The sequence below is a fragment of the Bos indicus x Bos taurus genome, chromosome 24 (assembly GCF_003369695.1).
Source record: "Bos indicus x Bos taurus breed Angus x Brahman F1 hybrid chromosome 24, Bos_hybrid_MaternalHap_v2.0, whole genome shotgun sequence".
Lineage (NCBI taxonomy): Eukaryota > Metazoa > Chordata > Mammalia > Artiodactyla > Bovidae > Bos > Bos indicus x Bos taurus.
The window spans coordinates 46,601,690-46,618,895 of NC_040099.1; the positions used below are offsets into that span (position 1 = coordinate 46,601,690).

The 17,206-nt window shown below is 49.3% G+C and overlaps 1 protein-coding gene across 2 annotated transcripts in view; it reads right to left on the reverse strand.

Annotated features, from left to right (window-relative positions):
• ST8SIA5 (ST8 alpha-N-acetyl-neuraminide alpha-2,8-sialyltransferase 5) overlaps positions 1–17,206 on the reverse strand; it is a 67,526-nt gene that overhangs the window by 20,901 nt on the left and 29,419 nt on the right. The window contains exons 2-3 of one of the 2 annotated variants that reach the window (XM_027525862.1): positions 16,273–16,380; positions 659–751 (exon numbers count right to left, since the gene is read on the reverse strand). In XM_027525862.1, coding sequence (XP_027381663.1) covers positions 659–751; positions 16,273–16,380 — 201 coding nt within the window. The remainder of the gene's footprint in view (positions 1–658; positions 752–16,272; positions 16,381–17,206) is intronic. The other variant, XM_027525863.1, reaches the window with a different exon arrangement.

The following is a 17,206-nucleotide window of genomic DNA, read 5'->3' on the forward strand; positions in this document are numbered from 1 at the left end:
TCACTGGAAAAGACCCTCATGCTGGGAAAGATTGAGGGCAGGAGGAGAAGGGGATGACAGAGGATGAGATGGTTGGATGGCATCATCAACTCGATGGACATGTGTTTGGGTGGACTCCAGGAGTTGGTGATGGACAGGGAGGCCTGGCGTGCTGCGGTTCATGGGGTCGCAAAGAGTCGGACATGACTGAGCAAATGAACTGAACTGAACTGAACTGTACCACTTGAAAGCTGTATGCTTTAAATAATAATTTTAAAAATGAATAAATATAAAAATTTTAAAAGACAATAGCAAGAAGGCAATGCTTAAGCCACAAAGTACTGAATTTCAGGACTGACACTCCTGTGCCCTCTTCAATCTCTATACAAGAGAGCTCCGTGATAATAATTGTGGAGGCTGGTAATTGAGCCGAGGACTGGAACACAGTCACCCGAGGTGACCTTGCGAACGTGACATTTTTCATAAAACACAGTCATCCCTACATCCAGCCTTCCAGGGCTCTCCAAATGCCAGAGGCCCTGGGGAAGCAGACCTAATTCTTGCTCTTTCATGAGCCACCAAGTGTCTTATTTCCTTGGGCCATGCCCCCACCCAAGCCCCTGCCCTGCCCGCCCCCCATGCACCACCCAGCACCCACCACCCACCCAGCCACACTCACATGGAGAGCACCTTCACTTCCAAGATCTCGTGCCTCAGCTCCAGGCATCTTGTGGAGTTATACTCAAAAGGGCCCTCGTAAAATTCAAAGTACCTGGGAACCAACAGGAACAGAGGTTACTACACAGAGAAGTGGGAAGACTCCCGAAAACCTGTTGGGGTTCTCAATGGTGGGAATGGGGGGCAGAGGGGTGGTGTCCCATCAAAGTAATAGTGTAGAGCAAACCAGCCCTCCCCAGCAGATGGCCTGATGGGGGTCTTCCTCCAGGCCCGCTGGTTTAATCACTGCTTGGCTGATTACTGTGGGCACCCCTAGTACCCCGGGAGTATAAGCATTTAAGCCATGAACCCGTTTCAGTACATCATGACATTTTTGAAGTGGGCTTGGTTCCACATGGTGACTTTGAAGGAGAAAGAGGATGCTCTGGATACATCCTCATTCGCACTCCTCCTGGGACCAGTCGTTGACGGAGGCAGCCCTGGAGTTGGTCAGCGAGTCTACAGGCCTTCAGCTTGGCCTGCCCTCTCCTGCCCCCTTTCTCCTCCTCCTGGGGAAGTGTCCAGCAACGACAGCCACAGCACAGCCGAGAAAGCACAAGCTGCTTTCCCACTGTGAAAAGCATTTCCGCTTCCATTAGCTCATTGACATGCGCGCATTGTGACTAGGTGAGATCCTTTCTCCCCATTTGCCAGCTGAGAAAACTGAGGCTGAACAGATGGTGCTCCAGGCCATGCTGTCAGTGTAGAAGAGCCTGGGCCAACACAGTCCCTTCTGCAGCTTCAAGCAGAATAACAACACCAACTTCAACCAACACCGTTGAGCCCTTGTCAAAGGCCAAGTTCAGGGCCCAGTACCTACATGGAGGTATTCACTTTTTTCCTTTTTAATTGAAGTAGAGTTAACTTGCAGTATTGTGTTAGTTTCAAGTATACAGCATGGAGACTACAAGATAATGGGTACAATTCCCTGTGTTATACAGTATCTCCTTATTTCTTATCCATTTTGTATACAGTAATTTCTATCTGCTAATCCCATATTCCTAATTTATCTCTGCCCCCTCCCCTCTCCCCTTCGATAAGCAGAGGTTTGTTTTGCATGTCTGTGATTCTATTTCTATTTTGAATGCACAATCACTTGTTTTACTTTTTGTCATTGTTTAGTCACTAACTCATGTCCAGTTCCTGGTGACCCCATGGACTGTAGCCTGCCAGGCTCCTCTGTCCATGGGATTTTCCAGGCAAAATACTGGAGTGGATTGCCATCTCCTCTTCCAGGGGATCTTCCCGATCCAGAGATCCAACCCATGTCTCTTGTGTCTCCTGCATTGGTGGGCAGATTCTTTACCACCAAGCCACCTAGGAAGCCCTGTATTACTTTTTAGATTCCACATATAAGTGACACCAAATAGTATTCGTCTTTATCTGACTTATTTCATTAAACATAATATCCTCTTCTAATCTGTATCACTAGCCCACCAGATAAATGGTCATCAAGCATCCAGAGCAGGCTCTGGGGGTTAACACATTTTCCCATTTTTCCAGTGGTCACGTATGGATGTGAGAGTTGGACTATAAAGAAAGCTGAGCGCCAAAGAATTGATGCTTTTGAACTGTGGTGTTGGAGAAGATTCTTAGAGTCCCTTGGACTACAAGGAGATCCAACCAGTCCATCCTAAAGGAGATCAGTCCTGTTCATTGGAAGAACAGGACTGGAGATCAGGGTGTTCATTAGAAGGACTGATTTTGAAGCTGAAACTCCAATACTTTGGCCACCTGATGCGAAGAGTGACTCACTGGAAAAGACCCTCATGCTGGGAAAGATTGAGGGCAGGAGGAGAAGGAGACGACAGAGGATGAGATGGTTGGATGGCATGGCATTCCCAAAGCCATGTAGGTGGCAGGTGGCAAAGCTGGGTGACAAAGCAGTGCACTCAGTCAAAATGCTCTTGTCTGCCCACCTACATGGACAGTTGGTGACCCCTGGCAAGGGCTCTCTGACCTCCTACAGCCACACCTGCCAGTTCACACCAGCGCAGGGAACATCCACTGACTGGGGTGGGGTGGGAAGGGGCAGGGGAGGGAGACCACCAAGATAAAACACAGTAGTTCCCTGCCAGACTCGGCCACGAAGGCAGAGGGGCCTCCAGGGCAGAGGCCAGGTGTACCCTCTCCTCACGGCCTCTCTTTCTGGAGGTCATCGGAAGACACCAGGGCTGATGAAGCTGGGAGGGTGGGGTCCCAGGAGGGCCCACAGTCAAGAAATCTGCAGGCTCAGCCTCTAAACTTGGGGCAGAGGCCTCTCTACAGCTAGCCCTGGAGAGCCAGAGGTTGGGGTGGAGCCCCAGGACTGCAGCTGGGCCCTGCAGACCACAACCAAGGATTTAAAATAAAGTCAGTCCTTGAGCATTTCCCACAAACCTTCCCAAAACATGGCAGCGGCTATTTCACATATATTCTCACTAACTTATATAGGCAAACTTACATCTGTGCTGCTTTAGAAATACTGAGACATTTATCCAATTAATTGACTTCTTTTTAAACAACTTGCATTTTAAATAATTTAAAATATAACTTCATATGTAATACTTTAAAACTATTATATTTGTAAATATTTGTTCTTTATTATTTTACTATAATTTAATTTTAAATATTATAATCATACATTTAAGACATTTTAAATATATTTTAGAATATTTAAAAATATTTTATACAACAAATTGACTCCTATCTATACAAAATAAATCATCTCCTACTTTTCATGTTATAAAAGAATTTAAGCAGATTTCATAAAGTAATACTCAAAATTCTCCAAGCCAGGCTTCAACAGTACATGAACCATAAATTTCCAAATGTTCAAGCTGGATTTAAAAAAGGCAGAGGAACCAGAGATCAAATTGCCAATATCTGTTGGATCATCAAAAAAGCAAGAGAGTTCCAGAAAAACATCTACTTCTGCTTTATTGACTATGCCAAGGCCTTTGACTGTGTGGATCACAATAAACTGTGGAAAATTCTGAAAGAGATGGGAATACCAGACCACCTGACCTGCCTCTTAAGAAATCTGTGTGCAGGTCAGGAAGCAACAGTTAGAACTGGACATGGAACAACAGACTGGTTCCAAATTGGGAAAGGAGTATATCAAGGCTGTGTATTGTCACCCTGCTTATTTAATTTATATGCAGAGTACATCATGAGAAACATTGGGCTGGAAGAAGCACAAGCTGGAATCAAGATTGCTGGGATAAGTATCAATAACCTCAGATATGCAGATGACACCACCCTTATGGCAGAAAGCAAAGAAGAACTAAAGAGCCTCCTGATGAAAGTGAAAGAGGAGAGTGAAAACACTGGCTTAAAACTCAACATTCTGAAAACGAAGATCATGGCATCTGGTCCCATCACTTCATGGCAAATAGATAGGAAAACAGTGGAAATAGTGACAGACTTTATTTTGGGGGGCTCCAAAATCACTGCAGATGGTGACTGCAGCCATGAAATTAAAAGACGCTTGCTCCTCGGAAGAAAAGTTATGACCAACCTAGACGGCATATTAAAAACCAGAGACATTACTTTGCCAACAAAGGTCCGTCTAGTCAAGGCTATGGTTTTTCCAGTGGTCATGTATGGATGTGAGAGTTGGACTGTAAACAAACCTGAGCGCTGAAGAATTGATGCTTTTGAACTGTGGTGTTGGAGAAGACTCTTGAGAGTCCCTTGGACTGCAAGGAGACCCAACTAGTCCATCCTAAAGGAAATCAGTCCTGAATATTCATTGAAAGGACTGATGCTGAAGTTGAAATTCCAGTACTTTGGCCACCTGATGCAAAGAACTGACTCATTTGAAAAGACCCTGATTCTGGGAAAGATTAAAGGCAGGAGGAAAAGGGGATGATAGAGGATGAGATGGTTGGATGGCATTATTGATTCAATGGACATGAGTTTGAGTAAACTCTGGGAGCTGGTGATGGACAGGGAGGCCTGGCGTGCTGCAGTCCATGGGGTCGCAAAGAGTCAAACACAATTGAGCGACTGAACTGAACTGAGGCACTGAAGACCCTAAAATATCACTCTACTTTTTCTGTTTCCTTTATGTTTTACAACTCTTTTCATTGTCTTTCTCACTTGGCAAACTCATATCTATCCTTCAGTACCTACCTCAAATGCCCCCACTTCTGGGAAGACTTTTCTAATGCTTACTCTCAGATTATTCTATACATTTTCTCTTAATTAGAGCAGATACCATTGTAATAATTGTCTGTTTATTCCCTTTCCAAATGAGGAGTATCTGAAACATGTGGAATCTGTCTTTGTTATCTCTCCACATTTGCACTACAGAGACAAGAAAGCTAAAGACTACATTTCCCAGACTCCTTTGTAGCTAGGGTCCTCCATGCAATTTAGGTTCAACCAGTCAGTAGCTTCCCTGGAGGCTCAGAAGGTACAGAATCAGCCTGCAAAGCAGGAGACCGAGGTTCAATCCCTGGGTCAGGAAGATCCCCGGAGAAGGGAATGCCAATCCACTCCAGCACTCTTGCCTGGAAAATCCCATGGATGGAGGAGCTTGATAGGCTACAGTCCATGGGGTCGCAAAGAGTCGGACAAGACTGGGCGACTTCACTTTCTCTTTGTGTCTTATCACAAAGATCATCATTTGCAACCACAGCCAATGACACTAAGCCCTTGGGAATCCCTGGGTCTTCTGAAGCCATGATCTCATACTGCTACTAAGAAAAGTTCCAGATTCTAATGATGTAGAAGATAATTAAGAGGAAACTTATACTAGGGTTCTCAGGAGTTGGGACACTTACAGACACACCCAGGATATGCCTCTAAACCAGCCGTGTGGCTTTGGGTAAATCACTTCACCTCTCTGAGCCTCTTTTTTCTCTTCCTAAATAATTTGAATGAGGTGGTATCTGAAGTCCCATCCAGCACTAAAATACAATCCCAAAGTTTCCTCAGTGTTTCCCACTTAACTAACCAAGCCAGAACAATTCTATGAATTAATGATCCATAAACAAGGGAATGTTTACTGGCTTTCCTGGTGGCTCAGAGAGTAAAGAATCTGCCTGCAATGCAAGAGACCTGTGTTTGATCCCTGGGTAGGGAAGATCCCCTGGAGGAGGGCATAGCACCCAGGCCAGTATTCTGCCTGGAGAATCCCCATGGACAGAGGACCCTGGCGGGCTGTAGTCCATGAGGTCACAAAAAGTCAGACATGACTGAGGAACTAAGCACAGCAAACAAAAGAAACTCTCGAAGGAAGTTAAAGCCAATCAGCACCTCCCTTTGATCAGCCAGCCCCTTCGTCACTGTCACAAGCCATCCTCACTTTCACTCTGGCAGCCTCCACTCGGTCTCCCTTTCTCTTGAATCCCCAATATCATCACTTGGCAGTTCAGTGATTCCAAAAGGTCTCACGTGGTGTGTTTAGTGGCTATTAGATGGCAAGGGTTTCAGAATAGGGTTCACATCCTTCTTTGCCCATCCCTAGCCAGGGGCCCATCACTTCCATGAGCCTTAGTTTCCTCATTTGCAAAATCAGTATAAAAAATGGAAGTACACCCGTGACAAGATAAGATAATTGGCTGAGATAAGATAATGATGAGAATCTCAAAGAAAGCATTAGTATAGTGTCTGGCACACAGGAAGTGCCCAGAAAATGTCTATTTCCCTTCTTCCCCTTTCTCCTGCCATGAAAGGACAAGACCTGCCAATGGTGCCCAGTGAGTCAGAGACGTGCTTACAGTCCCTCAGCTGGTTGATGACAGAGCTAAGAAAGAAATGGACAACTCAGAAGTTCTCCACCATCTGGATTGGCTGCCATTTTCCTGCTGCTGTTATTAGGAAACCTCTCCCCCGTCACCCTAAGGGTAAAGCCCATGCTGAGTTCTGCTTTGACAGGGATGGGATGTCCCTGATCACTGCATCTCTGCTGCAAACTCCATGGATTAACTGTGTTTCTGATGCTTTGACATCTGGGGCCTTCCCGGTCCCAGAGAGTCTGCCTCTCCTAGAGCTAATCAATTCCTGCTGCTGCTGCTGCTGCTGCTAAGTCACTTCAGTCGTGTCCGACTCTGCTCGACCCCATAGACGGCAGCCCACCAGGCTCCCCGGTCCCTGGGATTCTTTGGGCAAGAACACTGGAGTGGGTTGCCATTTCCTTCTCCAACGCATGAAAGTGAAAAGTGAAAGTGAAGTCGCTCAGTCGTATCCGACTCCCAGCGACCCCATGGACTGCAGCCCACCAGGTTCCTCTGTCCACGGGATTTTTCAGGCAAGAGTACTGGAGTGGGGTGCCATTGCCTTCTCCGAATCAATTCCTAGATATGGTAAAAACAAAACAAAACAAAACCCTGTGAGCACACCTTTCATGTGCAAACCAAGCAATCCAGAGCTCACACTCGCCACCACCTCCTCCTCCTCCTCTTGCTCCTCCTCTCACACTTAGGGCCACCTATTCCTCTGCCCTAACCACCCACAGGCCAGCTACCAGACAACTTGTGGCAGCTCTCTGCCCCAGAGCCCTCTGAAATTATTTAAACAAGCCAATCTTAAGCCCACGTGCCTGCTCATCCGTTCCTTACATAGAAACCACAAGAAAGGCTCTTGTCCACTTTTCCCCCTTTGCTCCTTCTGCTTCTTGACTGACGCTGGTGCCTTCCCGCGTGGCCCTATGTGGTATCGTGTGCTTCCCATTTATCAGGATCTGTAAGTATAAAAACCTCCTCCTTCCTGAAAGTCATTTCCACATCTCTGTGTCTTATCACACCTGATGATTTGAAAAAATCCCAGGCACCCTGAAAACACTGCATGTGGTACCTCAGCCAGGTAATTACAATCACTCCAGGCCGAGGTCTAAAGCCTCATTTTTCCATCTGAAAAAATGGAGCTAACATAGCCCTTGGGATTCCCTGGTGGCTCAGAGGTTAAAGCATCTGCCTGCAATGTGGGAGACCTGGGTTCGATCCTTGGGTCGGGACGATCCCCTGGAGAAGGAAATGGCAACCCACTCCAGTATTCTTGCCTGGAGAATCCCATGGACGGAGGAGCCTGGGATTCCATCCATCCCCCATGGACGGAGGGCTGCAGTCCATGGAGTTGCAACGAGTCGGACGTGACTGAGCGACTTCACTTCACTTCACTTTCACTTAATATAGCCCTTGCTTCTTTCTCCAGCCTATCCGGGCTTTGCTTTTAGAAGGCTGTGCTGTTTCATCTCAGTCTCTAAAGATAAACGACTTGAGGAAATAAGACTGTAAGAAGCACTGCCACACTGGGTCATTCCTCGATTCTGCTTCTGAGAGGAGGCCCCAGGATGGCATTCTGGAGGAAGCCATAGAAATCCCTGTTTGGTCTGGATACTGATCATCATGCAGACATCAAAATGATGCTGAAATGTTTGTGTATAATGACATGAGAAAATGATTATACGATAATACTGGGTGAAAAAAGCAAGCTACAAAACTATGGTCTCCAAAAAAAATTATATATACATATATGTGAACCCATGGGAAAGGATGATAACAAGATATTAATAGAAGGTTGCCCTAAGTACAGAATTATGATGGTTTTAAAAAAAACTCTTTTCTACATTTTTATACACTTTCTGTAATGGGGTTATGACTCTTATTATTGGAAATCACTAACAAATGCCCCTTTAAGCCACGGCTTTTTCTCTAAATATCTCAAGCATTCCCTTGAGCTACTAGAAGACTGAGAGCAGCAATTTCTCCAACCTCCCTAACTCCACGAGCCTCTCAAGGTGAGCTAGTCACTATCTCTTCTTTCAATTCTGGAAAGACGATCTCTACCCAGTTCAAAGGGGAGGAGATGCTGGCAGGACACCTCCCAAGTATAAATAGTCACCGCCGGTCACATCAGGAGAGCAGCTCAGCTCAGATGCCACTTGGCTTCCGGCAGCCAAGGCCGATGCTGGCGCCAGGCTGCATCCACCCTGCCCCGTCTCTGTGCCCTTGGGGAGGTGAGGGGCAGGGCTGGGCACTGCTGGCTGCCTGATCAGCAGGGGACGGCCTCTGTTAAGTGAGAAGGCAAATGCAAACGTGACTGCAACTGTTGAATACTGGGTCCCCTCCCACACAGGCCTGGGCTCCAGCTTTGCAGGCTGAGGGGGCCTCATTTCAGCATACCCTCGGTCTAGGGTGCAGAGTCTGTCTCTGTCCTTCCTCCTAGCCCTTCCCCATAAGCCTGCCCCAGAGATGGCTCCCCTGTCCAGCCTGAACCCCACTCCAGAGCTCCATCTGGACCATGGAATTCACTGAGGACTACAATACTTTGAGCCCCAGCAGTCACTGGCTGAGAGAAGATGAAGCCCATCCAGCAGTGTATGTCTCTCGCATACACCACGTCGTCCCCAGGTACTGATGGTGTTCAAGACAATAGGAGCCCAGGGAGGTCCCTGTGTCATTCAGGAGCAGCCAGTGGCAGGGGAGACAAGAGCCCCAGCTGGTGTGGGTTGAGGCAAGACGGGAAGTAGGGGGTGCTGGAGGCACAGACTGTGGAGGCTCAAAGTGAAGGAGCGGGTGCATTCACTGAACTGAATGCATGTCCCCCCCAAATTCATATGCTGGAACCCTAGCCCCCAAGGTGATGATATCAGGAGATGGGGCCTTTGGGCGTAATGAGGTCATGGGGGTGGTGCCCCTGAATGGATTTGCACCTTTATAAAAGAGGCCCCACAGAGTTCTTTAGCTCCTTCCACCATGTGAGGACACCATCTGCCACCCGGAGCAGGATCCTCACCTGACCGTGCTGGTGACCACGCAGGCTCAGACTCCCAGCCTCCAGAACTGCGGAAAGCAAATCCCTGTTGTTGATGAGCCTCCTGGTGTGTGGTATTTCATCAGAGCAGCGCGCACAGACTAAGACAGTGAGCATATGAAGAGTGGGTCTCAGGTGAGGTAGAGAGAATGGGATTCCCTGACGTGTGAAGGAACTGCTGGATGAAGAGCAGACGGAAGTGTTCTAGGAGGTTCCGGAAGGTAAATCAAGGAGCCCCAGCTGAGCGTGAGGGAGGGAAGGTTTGCAGTCCCAGAGGGGAGACCTGCAGTGAAGGACCAGCCTCTCTTCAAGGCTCCAGGAGCCCCACTGCCCATGGTCCCAGCACAGCCTCCACTGACATCAAAGAAGGGGTTGGGGGCTATGCATGACTACATGGAGTGGGCACCTGGAGAGCCTTGCTGTCTTCCCTTCTAAGCATCCCCTAAACTGATTCCCAGATGGATGCTGATCCTCTTAACCAGACCCCAGAGCCCCTGTCCTTTCCATTCTCCATTTCCTTCCATTCTCACTCCTTTCTGTGGCCTCCTGTCTTTGCTAAGGGACTCGTATGAAATTCCTGATGATGGTCCAGGAGGCAGGAAGCATGGGAGCCGTGAAGGAAAGGAAGAAGAACGGACCGCTGGAGGGAGGGACAGAGAGTCTGGGGAGCTGACTGGAGGGTGAGGAAGAGGTAGGGCCGGGTCATCTGATGTGAAAAGCCAGCCCCAAGGGGAACACCTCCCGCCTAGCTGTGAGCCCACCCAGGGGACCTCGCTGGTGACAGAGCAAAGTGGGAGTTTCACAGAGGAGGAGGCAACTGAGGCACAGAAAGGCTGATGTCGGTGGTTATTTGGCCAGGAGACTCAATTCAGACACAGCCAAGGGCCACAAAGCTTGGTGGCCAGGAGAGCTCACGGAACGACACCATCCGAGGCCTCTCGGGGCCTTAACAGCCCCGCTTTCCAGTTGGCCTCCTCTGCCTGCCACCAGAAGCCCACACTGGGTGCGTGGGAGCAAAGGGAGAAGCAGTGCCATCTTACTTAGATGGAGCCCAAGAGTTCTGGTTATTTATTTTTCATCCATTATTTAAAATAAATTAATAGAATGAGGAATCTTAAAAAAAAAAAGTAGTTTCATTCCAAATAATCTGCTAAACTTAAGGGATATTCATAGAAAAATCTGGCTGTCAAAAAGCAAAGAAGAACATCCAGATAGCATATCAGAACCACAGGCAGAATTTTTCCATTTTAAACTCAACCAAATAAGGAGGCAATTCCACCCAAAGACTGCTGATGACTCTGCATCCTCTCTCTCAATAATCTAATTCTCTCACAATACTCGTGTTGATGCAGGTGATCCCCAAATTCAGACTACTCTCCTAATCTCTTATTTATTTATGTATGTCCTTTTCCCTAGAAGCAAAAATTGACCCAAAAGGCTTATGCTAAGCCAGCCTGCACTCAAATGCAGACGTGCAGACCCCACCCCTCAAAGCTGTCACCACACCTCCTCTGTAAGTCCTCCGTGGAGAAGTCTTTCCCTTGGGCTAACCTTGCCACCCAGGGCTCCTCTTTGAAATCCAGGACCCCCAGGAGGAGACAGAAGGAACACAAAGCATAGTGGCTGGGGGTGAAGGAGAGCGCAGAAGGTCAAAAGTGGGAAAGAGATCGGAGAGGAGGGGATGAGAGCCCCTAAAGATCGTCTTTTCTTGCCTATACTGCCCATGACAGCACTGGGAGAAAACGTGCATGTCGATTACCTGCTTAGATCAATACGGTCATTTTAGTCCAGTGTAACAGCCAGGAGCTGAGAGGACTTGGCAAGGACAGCCAAGGAGACGCAACCTAACCCAACCTTGGATGTCCATCCACAGCCCAGAAAGTAGAATCCCTCTGCATGGCCCACGAGTGCTGGGACTCAGAGTTACAGAGCAAGGGGTGTGTTCCAGCTCCACCACCCACCACCACCTGGAAGTGGGGACTCCGTTCCTCTTCTGGGGGCAATGACAGCACCCCCCTCCCCCAAAGTCTGAGGGTAACGCATCAGGCGCCCAGCACTGTGCCCGGCACACAGCCAGCCCCTAGTAGCGCTCAGCCATGGCATCATCACCTGTCCACGTCCAATCCAAGTCCCTCCCCTCCACAGAAGCACCTCCGACTTGTACCCTAGGCTCCTGGAGCCCTCACCAGCTGCATCACACAATTTATTCCCTAATTATACACTGTCATGAAACAATTAGGGAACAATTCAAGACAGCATAATAAAATGCTAAATTCAATTCAGTCAAGTTCCTTCCAGCTCTGAAATATGATGATTCCACACCCCAGGCATACACGCTCGCCTGGAACGCAGACCTTGACCCAGAAAGAAAGGCTCTTTCTTTCAGAAAGAGACACACATTCCCTGGGCCTGCTGTTCTGCGGAGCAAAGAGGCGACTGTGCCGCCAGTCTGGGGCCTGCCCGCCCCCACTGTGCTGGTCCTTCCTCTCCCTCGAGAAGTCCCCAGCACCCCAAGTGGAAGCGCAGCAGCGCAGAGAAACTCTGTCCTCAGCTCTGCTCTAGAAATGGTCCTTCCCTGTCTTTGCAAACCATCTCCTGCCATGTGGTTCCAGACCAGGGGGCCAAGGTTGTATGCACCCTGGGAGGAGGGGCTGCCTGTGGCCTGGGTCTGAAGTAAGAAGGTTTGGAGGGCCCTGACACTGCACGCACAGGTGATCCAGCCCCGTTCTCTGGCACAGGAGCGTCCTCAGGATTTGGGGAAGGCTGAGCAAGCACAGAGGGGTTCGTGTGCACTTGCTGGGGAGCTCTCTGTGTGTGTGATGATAGAAATTGCTTCCTTCCCTGATATCAGTTGGTAAAGAATCCACCTGCAAATGCAGGTGGTTTGATTCCTGGGTTGGGAAGATCCCCCGGGAAAAGGAAAGGATAGACCCACTCCAGTATTCTAGCCTAGAGAATTCCATGGACTATTGGGATCGCAAAGAGTCGCTCAGACACAACTGAGCGACTTTCACTTTCACTCATCCACCAGCCCCAACCCCGATGCAGACACATCTTACAGAACGTGGAGTGAAAGTGGCTATCAGGGAAAGCTTCCAGGAGGTGGCAGAGTGGGAGGTGGATCCTGGAGGAGGACAAGGAGTGGGACATGGATCAGGAACAATCTGACGGAAGCTGAGTGAAGCCTTTTGAGCGGTGACTATAGACCAGGCTGAGTTAGTATCTGGGGGACTTCTGCCTCAGCTGCCCTCAGCCCCTAAGATTGGGTGACCTTTCCCTGCGGTGTCCCGAGGCAGTGGGCACTGCCTGCCCACTTTGGCAGGTGGGCGCTATGCCTCCCCTGCCCTCCAGATGGTCACTGGGTTTGCAAGAAGCTGGCCAGGCTGGAGAGGTGAAAGCAGTGAGCTGACAGTACGAGAGCCCCTCACCCCGCCTTCCCCTGCCCCATCGTCCCGTCTCAGAATTGTGTACTCCGTAGTGGGGGTGGTGGTACCGGGTGGGTGGCGGGGGTGGGGCGGCTCTCAGTCAGTTATTGCAAAAGTATATCATCTGCCTCCACTGCCTTCTGTTTTTATCCACACACACACCCCCACCTTCAGTCTCCTTTTTCCCACCCTGCCACCCAGATTCTCAGACTACCTGACCACCTACTCCTCTCAAGAGAAAAAATTCTCTGGTCATTCTAAACTGAGAATGAGTTTATGATTCCACAATGTTTCCCCTCCCCAGGGATTAATTTTCAAGGATACTGCCAGGAGAAGACGAGGTTTAATCCAAAGGAATAAATCTCTAAGGGAGAATTCAGGGACACTAACGTTGAAGTCTGCAATTCTTACCAACAGTCTTTACTTTGTCCTTGCTTAATTCATCCTTTATTCGATTAACATTTATTGAGCTGGTGCCATACTGGGTGCTGAAAATTCAAAGAGGGAGAAGCACAATCACTGCCTAGGTGGGGAGATAGAAACACAAACACCCAATCTGAAGATGATGAGAACTCTCTTCAAAGACCTTCCTGCTCCTTCAAGACAGCCACTTTAATAGAAGCACTTGCTGATTACCAATTATTCCTATCTGCTCTCTACAACAGTTCTCCTTAGATGCCTATTGGACACTTTTAGATCTAGACCTGAATTTAACAAAGCTGTATGTCAATGTATATTTTGTAACACACACTTGCCAGCTGGACTTCCCCCAGCTCGTGTCCAAAGTGAAGACCTGGCCACAGCCTTTATGAGCACCATCTGGCCTGGATTTTCTTTGTGGTCCTGTTTGGAGTGTTCCAGACCGATCATTTGGACCTGCTCCTTCTTCTTGTGGCTCCTGGGTGAGTACATAACTTATGAGTCATTGCTTTTTTTTTGCCCATCTTTATCCTCTGTTATAAATGGTACCTCCTGACCTCCCTTCCAAAGGGTGTTAATAATAAATGACTTCCGGTGTACCACATTTCAACACTCCACACAGCTACAGATAGCAAAATATGGCATGCGCTGAATTATTCAGTAGGCAAATAATACCACGAAGTTCATCCCGTATTTCAGGCACAGACATTTGTCTGCTGGGATGATGCACTTTCACTCAGCAGAGTCCTTTCCCAGTGTCATCAGGTCCTCCCCCAAGTCCTGCACGTCTGCTGCGAGGAGCTGTCCTGTCCATTTTAAAGAAGGCAGAAGCTGCTCCCACAGCAAAGAAAAGAATCTCCAACACACGGGTCGGTTCTAATTACATGAACCATTATTTTCTGCACATGGGAAAGGCATACTGTGTTTTCTCACCTATGTGGGGAGTTTCGAGGTCAATCAGAAATAGGGATCTAAGTTGGCAGTGCCCAAGAAGAACTTGGAATGTGAGGTCATCACATTTATTCAGGGGCTCAGGGGGCTCTTGGTCAAATGGCAGCTCTCCGGAAGGAAACCAGCTCAGCTGGTGACGATGTTAAATAAGGGGCACCCGATGGAGGCGGCGGTGTGTCTGAACCCGAGGGGCCCAGGGAGACAGGGAGGGGAGGCTGCTGAGAGCGGGAGAGAGGATCAAGGGCAAAGGAGATGAGAGAGAGGAGGAGAGAGGCCAGACACAGGGACTGAGAAAGAAAAGTGGACCCAGAGAGGGCGGCAGGAGGAAAGGAAGAGGAGAGACTAGGTAGGGTGAGAAAGGCACAGAAATCAGAGACAAAATTGCAGGGAAAGGACAAAGAGACAAAAGCTGCTGGCAGTAGGAAAAGCCAGAAGCAGAATCTGTGCAGTGGTCTCAGCCCCAGCCCAGGACATCTGCCCAGAACAGCCTCCCAAGGGCCTGTCCCATCTTACTCAGCTGATTAGGATTTTCTAGCCAAACCCTCTCTGTGAACCCTTCAGGGAGTCCTTCCCAGGGAGACAGACTCCTGCAGACTTACCTAGACACCCCGGGGCATCTGGGTGGGCGGGTCACACAGCAGAAGCCAATGTTGGAAGCTCAAATGGAACAGACAAGTCGGGACTTGTCCTCTCACTGGGTGACAATCCCAGGAGCCAAGTGCCAGGCCAGGGCTCCCACCACAGATATATGGAAAGAACTAGGCTCCTAAAGAGTCAGAATAAGACCCTGATCCTAGGCCATGGCCCGTGGCTGCCTCACACCCCAAGGCCTGTCTATTCACCTCGCCCGTCGGTGTCTGACACTGGAGCCACATCGTCTCTTTTTCAAAGCATTGGATAAAATCACACGTATTGAAGCCCCCGAAAAACATACTACTTCTCTTCTGCAGGGTCAATTTGATGTTTTAGTGTCAAAATGGACAGCAACAAAAACCCAGGCCTCTTTCCCAGGGAAATTAATCTAATAGTTAGCCTGCACTTGGAAATGCAAAAATTAAGAAACCAAATAACTTAGCCCGGAGAAAACCTTAGTGGGCAGGTTGCAGCCACACCCTCCTTCAAGCAGAGAGAGCATTCCACCTTGTCTGAAAAAATTCCCTGAAATGACCACCCCCGCCGCACCCCACCCCGACCCTACCCACAATGAGTGTGCTCCACCTGAGAACACTCCATTTTCATTTGTTCTACAAATAGTTCCTTCTCCTGGATATACAGAATGCCCCTCATTACTGATTTTAGCTCCAAACACTACAGCAGATCAAGAAGAAATAACCATGTGATGGCATAAATGTCAGTTCTCAGTATCATATCTTGGTGAAAATGGTTCTTCCCAACCAAGGTCAAGGGCTTCCCAGGTGGCACTAGTGGTAAAGAGACTGTCTGCCAACGCAGGAGACACAAGAGATGTGGGTTCGACCCCTGGTTTGAGAAGATCCTCTGGAGGAGGAAAAGGCAACCCACTCCAGTATTCTTGCCTGGAGAATCCCATGGACAGAGGAGCCTGGTGGGCTACTGTCCATAGGGTTGGACATGACTGAGCAACTTAGTACAGCCAAGGTCAGCCCAGCCAAGGCTGGGCAGAGTAGGGACAGCCTGTTCTGTGGATTTCAGAGGAGCAGGAAACCAATGGTCTTTGCCCACCCTGATGTCACCCTGACACATACCTACACACCCCAAAATCCTTCCAGGAGGGGTGGAATATTTCCCCAACCTCAAATGGAGGCTGGAGACCCAGACTCCCACTCCATCGCCCCAAACCCTCATTCCAAGAGAGGGGTGGCAAGTCCCTGCTTTGCTCTGGCTGGGTCCTGGCCCTCACCCTCCTATCTAAGCAGCCCAGGTCAGATGCCAGGGTGAGCTCTGGGCCATTGCACTGAAACTGCTTCTTCCCTGAGGGCAGCCCGGAGGGGCAGAGGCTGCAGGGTCGCCCCAAGAAGAGCTTCCCCCCGCTCCCTGGTTGTTCACCGGGGGTCTGTACCTGGAACTGGAGTCACTGCCGCTCTGCACTGTCGGGTCGTCCGTGACATTAAAGAGCCCCGTCCAATTGGCCAACTGGTCACCACTCTGCCAACCAAACTGGAGGCCTCTGGCAAGAGAACGAGGTAGTCGGTACTCATGCTCACGTGCTGGGTAAGCCCGTCACCAGGGAGCCGCAGTCCAGCGTGTGCCACGTGACACATTGCCTTGACCACGCCTAATGGAGACGAGAGTGCTGTCCATCCAGAAGGACAACCATAATAAACCAGAGTCCTTTACAGGGTTCTCTGCTGGTCCACATCCGTGCCCTCAGTTCACCTGGACAGGCAGGCCAGGGTTACACGTCATCATGCATGCAGAGACACTGAGGCTTAGTGAGATCTAGGTCACCAAGCTCCTCTACCCCATCTGGTGCATCCTTCAATGCCGCCTCTAGCAACTCGCTCCAGCTCCTCAGCTCTTCACCTTCCTCAGAGGCCAGACACACAGCAGAGTTTTTAAGGAAATCTAGTTTTCCAACACATAAGGACAGGCCTCCTGTTTAAGAGATGAACTCAACACACCTGGTTCTCTTCGCTCCCTCCCCGAGCCTGACTGAAATGCAGCAAAGGCATAATAAGGGCCTGCGGAGAGGAGGCATAGAAGGGGGCCAGAGACAACATTCTGGAAGAGCAAAAGCAGATGGGTCACTTGCCTTAGGTCAGAGAGAGGAGCCCTTACTGCTTGTAAGAAGCAAATCTATTCTCCAGACACAGATCTAGAAAGCTTTGGAAGGTGCGGTGCTGGGGCCGCAGAAGGTAAGGGTGCAAAATGGAGTGGCAGGCAGGAAAATTGCTTTAGGTTCATAAGGAACATTAGCTACTACCCACCTCCATGCCCCCAGGGCCCCTGCCTTAAGCCCAAGCAGGCTGGGCCCTCTATCTGCCCCCAAGACA